The sequence below is a fragment of the Cryptomeria japonica genome, chromosome 9, assembly GCF_030272615.1.
Source record: "Cryptomeria japonica chromosome 9, Sugi_1.0, whole genome shotgun sequence".
Lineage (NCBI taxonomy): Eukaryota > Viridiplantae > Streptophyta > Pinopsida > Cupressales > Cupressaceae > Cryptomeria > Cryptomeria japonica.
This window is the reverse complement of record NC_081413.1, coordinates 486,212,892-486,219,204: the sequence shown is the minus strand read 5'-3', so window position 1 is coordinate 486,219,204 and position 6,313 is coordinate 486,212,892. Positions and strand designations below refer to the sequence as shown.

General features: G+C 34.7%; 1 protein-coding gene across 1 annotated transcript; it reads right to left on the bottom strand.

Moving 5' to 3' along the window:
- Window positions 1–309: 309 nt before the first annotated feature.
- On the bottom strand, window positions 310–1,422 carry LOC131031959 (ubiquitin-ribosomal protein eS31 fusion protein). Its single transcript, XM_057962826.1, has 2 exons — window positions 1,179–1,422; window positions 310–1,020 (listed from the first exon to the last, which is right to left on the bottom strand). Exons 1-2 carry the CDS (start codon window positions 1,198–1,200, stop codon window positions 575–577), a joined length of 468 nt encoding a protein of 155 aa, XP_057818809.1. The 5' UTR covers window positions 1,201–1,422; the 3' UTR covers window positions 310–574.
- Between the last annotated feature and the right edge of the window lie 4,891 nt (window positions 1,423–6,313).

The following is a 6,313-nucleotide window of genomic DNA, read 5'->3' as shown; positions in this document are numbered from 1 at the left end:
AGATGGGATTAATCTCATGAAAAATCAACCAAAAAAATTTATCTTAAACACATCAGTGTCATCATTTTGATCGAAAACAAGTAAGATATTCACAAATACAATTTAAAAATGCTGAACGACAAATACATGAGCAAAATCTTAATCACAGTTGCAAAAACCTAAACCATTTAAACGATTTTAAATCAAAACAAAAAAACGTCAAAAGCCGCCCCACTGCCCTCCCACCTCCCCCCCAAAATCGAACAATTTTTATTCTACATCCACCTAATCTGGAAATCCGATTCAATATCATTTAACATAAGAACCAAATCAGAAAAAGAAAAATTTCGATTCCATGACAATCCCACCCAGGCACGTCTGTCATAAATCAGACCAATCTACAGATTTAAACCGATAAATTTTAAATATTCATAAATCCAGTTTCCAGATAAAACTGCATAAATAGAATCTAAATCACTCTACAAAAATTCTTATACATCTCGAAAATTTCAAACCCCAGCATATAATAAACCAGCCCTCCTCAGCCCTAGATAAAGCAAATTTATCTCTAAACCTAATTTAGGGCAAACTCATCTTAAGCCTCAGCTTTTTGATAAACATAGGTCAAACCACATTTGCCACAGTAATGCCTATCAAAGTGATTAGCCATGAAAGTCCCAGCTCCACACTCCTGATTAGGGCATTCCTTCCTAAGCCTCTGCACCTTGCCAGAGTCATCCACCTTGTAGTACTGTAAAACAGCCAACTTGACTTTCTTCTTCTTGTGCTTAATCTTCTTGGGCTTGGTGTAGGTCTTCTTCTTCCTCTTCTTCGCACCTCCTCTGAGGCGAAGGACAAGATGAAGGGTGGATTCCTTCTGAATATTGTAATCCGCCAGGGTTCTCCCATCCTCCAGCTGCTTCCCAGCAAAGATTAGCCTCTGCTGATCAGGAGGAATACCCTCCTTATCCTGGATCTTAGCCTTCACATTGTCGATTGTATCAGAAGACTCTACCTCTAGGGTTATTGTCTTACCAGTCACTGATATACAAAAACACATACATACATACATACAAAACCTTCCATTAAAAATAAAAATAAGATATGACCTAGTTACAATGAAAGCATGAGCATGTTGAGCAGCCAGCAGAGGAGATGAAAACATGGGTAATGCAGAGGAAAGAAGAAGAAGAACATACGTGTTTTTACGAAAATCTGCATCTCTGCTCCTGCTCCAGACTCCTCGCAGCAGCGTTTACTTCCCCGAAAGCCCTCTCCTGTAACCCTAAAATTCTTCGAAGCCTTAAGAATGATATCGCCAAACCCAGAGTTTTAGGGTTTGCAATTTGCACCATTTACCATATCCGAAGAAAATTATTACGCGGTTTTTTAATAAAAATTTATTTGATAATTCTTAAAGTTTCGTTAATTTTCCTATGAAATTTGACGTTGGTAAAGTTTTCCACAGGGTATAGTTCCAATTTAACATGTTTTTTAAGAGTTTGCTCTTTAAACTGCCTAAGTTGAGTTTGATTTTTAAAGAAATTTTATTTATGTGGAAGGAGGAATTTTTCTTTTTAGGGTTGGTGATTTGTAAGAATAATTTGATTGGTAATTCTTTGATATAATGAATATTAAGTGAATTATTTATGTTTAAAAGATAATTTTTATGAATCATTATATATGGAATATCATTTCATAAAGATGAATTAAAAAAATAAAATGAATCTTAATAAAACATTATATAATATTTTGTGAGTCACTTAATTACAGATATCTTAAATTTGCCTATATAAAAAATATTTGAAGATATTAATCTTGAATTATTTATGGACGATAATGTCAAGTTCTGATCAATGCCTCTCTCCCCTCAATTTCCTTTACAAAAGTCCATTAACCAAGGCTACCCACTTGCTCCTCTTCTTTATGTCCTTGAGGAAAAAAAAAAAAAAATTATTTTCTCGAATTGTGTGCTAGGGTCATACGACCTGGTACAAAAGAAAAATATACCCCCAGAGGCTCAGGTGTCAAAATTGGTCAAGTTTTATATGACCATAGGGGTTTTTGGGCCTTCTGAGCATGATGGTGAGGTTCGTTTAGGCCCAAAGTGCTCAGAAAAGGCCTATCCCTAGGTGCACAAAAAAACTTCTAAAAAACCCCAGATCTACTTCCAATGTAAAATACTCAAAACAAGAACAGGTAGTTGTAGATATGGAGCTCTGATACCATGTGAGAGTTGAGAAATACAACACCACAACAACCCAAAAGATCTCTGCAAGCGGAAATAAACATGTTACAAGGAGAAGCAAGGAAGCAACAGAGAAAAACCAAATACACAGAAAAATGCTCAAAAAGATGAGAGCTCAATATTCACAAAAATGTGTAATGTGATAATAATGCAAAGAAAAGAAATTAACCTCTAATAGGTCAAGAAACCCTAAAAGGGAAAACCCTAGGCTTGCACATTATGCACCTAATGTTAGCCTAAGTGTAAAAGAGATAAAGGGAACTTAATTAATTAAACAAATATTGTTTGATTAATCAAGTAAAGACCCGATTACACTAACAAAATCAACTTGTTTGAAGGTCTACAAGACATAGACAACCACTTGAAAGGTATTCACCTAACGATTGGAGATGTATTTTTTCTTTGGATACTAACATGGATGAACCTAGATTTGTAGAAGAGGCATTAGGTATGAATGATGCAGAATCATGGAAGATTGCTATTGAAGAAGAAATGATAGCTTTGAAAAAGAACAATACATGAGATCTTGTACCATTTCCTGAAGGACAGAAACCTGTTGGTTGTAAATGGGTGTTCAAGAAAAAGATTGGTTCAGATGGAGGCATTGAGAATTATTAAGCAAGGTTGGTTGCAAAAGGCTACTCTCATGTTGAGGGTGTTGGTTATGGTGAGATGTTTTCTTTTGTTGCAAAAATGACATCCATTAAAATGTTACTTTCTATTGTTGTTGCTTATGATTTAGAGGTTGAACAAATGGATATGAAAATTATTTTCGGTCATGGTGATTTGGAGGAGGATATTTATATGACATAGCCATAACACTATTTAGTGAAAGGTAAATGTAATTTGGTTTGTAAATCAAAGAAATCTTTGTATGGCCTCAAATAGAGTCCTAAGATTTGTTACCAAAAATTTGATGCATATGCATAGAGTCTGGGATTTGAACATTCTAAATTAGATCACTATGTTTATTGTTGTAGACACCTAAAATTGGCACAACTAATTTTGTTCATTTTATTCATTTAATCATCATTGAATCGCCTATTAATTAAATTAAGATTTAATTAATATCCCTAATTGACCTTTTTAATTAAATTCAGATTTAATTAATATACCCTTCTTCTATCTAAGCCATTTAATTAAATATCCCCCCCTTCTAGCCATTTTAATTAAATTCACATTTAATTAAAAATATCAATTTAGTCCCTTTCCCATGTTAATTAAATCTACATTTAGTTAAAATCCCCTTTGCATCTAAATAAAATCAATATTTATTTGTAAATCCCCCCCACTTGTGAAATCCTACAAATGCAAGGTGCATCCTCTTTTGGCTGAATTAAATCTTTTTAATTTACTAAAATTCCTATGTTCCCTCAACCACTTGCAAAATCCTACATATCCCACTTGCCTCCTAAACATCCTTCTAGAACCTATCTAATCCCTTCATTATCTTAATTAATCCATTTTGTTTCTTCCTATGTTGCTCACACATGTGTGAGCACATATCCCCTTCTCCCAAGGTGGGACCACATTGACTTTTCATCCCACTCCCTTTGTGACATTTGTCACAAGTCTAAGCCTTTCAACTTGGGACCACATTGATCCTCACCCTCTCCCCATTGTGACATTTGTCACAAGGCTAAGCCTTTCAACTTGGGACCACATTCCTCCTTCAATCTTGACCCTTGATTGGTAATCAATCTTGACCATCCATTCCTAAGCCTTCAACTCTATAAAATGAGCCCTTGTCTCATATCCAAGGGTCCATGATTATTGATCCAAAATCCACTTTGTATGCATCCTTATTATAGTTGTTTTGCAGGTTATCAAGGAGTTCTCATTGTGCCTCTCTCAAGCATCAGGCCATCTTAATTGCATCATATATAGAATCTATCATATGTTAGATTAATCATTTAGATTAATTGCACATCATTTCATAACATTATCATCTTCATCTTAGCTTAATCATATCACTTACTTCTTCAATTTGGAAACACAACTCCATCTTTCATGTCATTTTCATATTAATAGTTCATATCATTTGATCATCTCACTAAGATCTTAGTTGCATTCCATTTAGATCTCAGAATCATACATATCTCTCATTTGTTAGGTAGTCATCCTAGACATCAAGTGCTCTTCCAAGATGAGAGCCACCTTGATTTGATAGAGGAACATGAGACGCACTTGGGGTTTTTGATTATGAAGCTAGTTTAGTTTCTATTTCAGATTTCTAACTCTAACATAATATTTCATGTGTGTGCTTGTTGGTTGTTTTCTCCTCTTGCAAGTTAATACCACACTTTAGGCATACAATTATAAATCTGATGGTGATCATTTCCTATACATTGCATTATATGTTGATGATATGCTATTCATTGGTAAAGGGAAAGGTATGATTTCAAAACTAAAGTCTTAGCTTCTTGTTAAATTTGAAATGAAAGATCTTGGTGCAGTGAAAAACATTATTGGGATGGAAATTAGAAGAGATAGAGTGAATAGAAAGCTATGCCTAGGCAAGAGTAAATATGTGAATTCAGTTTTATGGAGGTTCAACATGTAAGATTATAAACCATTGTGTGTTCCTTTTATAGTTGGAGTGAAATTATTTGTTTCAGATTGTCCTACATCACCATCGAAGATGGAAGACATGAGAAAAGTGCCCTACTAGAGTGCAGTTGGAAGTTTGATATATGTTATGGTCTTTACTAGACTAGACATTACCAAAGTAGTGAGAGTTCATTCCAGATATATGTCTAATCCTGGTAGAGTTCATTGGGATGCAGTCAAAAGAGTCTTCAAATATTTGAAGGGTATCTCAGAGTATTCTTTGTGTTATCATGGTAATTTGGTAGGAGACATAATTTCCCTTGAAAATCATGGTTATGTGGATAGACTAGGCAGTTGATATTGATAGCAGAAGATCCACCAGTGCTTATGTGTTTACTTTATTTGATGGTGTAATTATTTGAGAGTAAGCAACAAACTATGGTTGCTTTGTCCACTATAGAAGCAAAGTATATGGAAGCTACTCATGCTTGTAAAGAAGTCATTTGGCTTAAAAGACTATGTTCATATATTGAAATAAAACAAGGTGGAATGATAATTTATTATGACAGTAAGAGTGCAATCTGCCTAGCTAGGAACCCGACATTTCATGCCCGGACCAAGCACATTGATGTTCAAGTATCATTTTGTCAGAGATATGGCCAAAGATGGCAGGGTGAAGCTGGTTAAGGTACAGACTTTTATGAATGCTGCAAATTCTCTAACTAAGGTTGTGAGCAAAGAAAAGTTCAGATGGTGTTTGAAGTCTATGGGCCTCATGGATCCTAGAAATTAATGTATTGTGTATATACTCCATTTTCTCTTCCAAGGTGTTGGACAAGTGGGAGAATGTTGGGAAAATGGTGTCTCAACCTTGCATTTACATGAGGTTACTATTTATAGTAAGTTTTTGTTTGAGCATGAAATGGTATGAAAATTTCTCCAAAGCTTCAAATTGGCTAGATAACCATGTTGATAAATTTTCGTCGCAAGACCATAACTAGTTTTGAAGATATTAAAGTTTCCATTTTTGGAGGGTGTGATGAAAAGTTTAAATTTATTTTAAAGAATTTAGACCCTCTAAAATTCCCTAAATTGTGGGCATAAAGAGTATAGTAGGTTACGCGGTGATAGAACACTTTGTGAGCTTTCCAAAGCTTCAAATGGTTCATCAATTGGACACCTAGTTCACAAGTTATAGCCTCTAGAAGTTTGGACTCCTGATATAGGAAATATAAAATGCATCAAACACAAACGAGTTGTAAAAGAGAGGGACACGTTTTGATGTGTGTTTTGACACGTCATAGGGAATCTAGATTAGAGATAAAGTCGACTCTACTTTATTGGGTGGTTTTAGCCCATGGTTTTGTAATACCATTTGACGATTTCTTGTATTGTATCTCTTATATATGAGGTGCATGAGATAGAGGTTGTGTGTAAGAGTTTGATAGCTATTGAGTTACCTCTGAATCTCTGGTTGGTGGTACTCCTGTGAAGAGATTTCTCTATAAGTATATTTGTAATTTGTTATTGATTTTT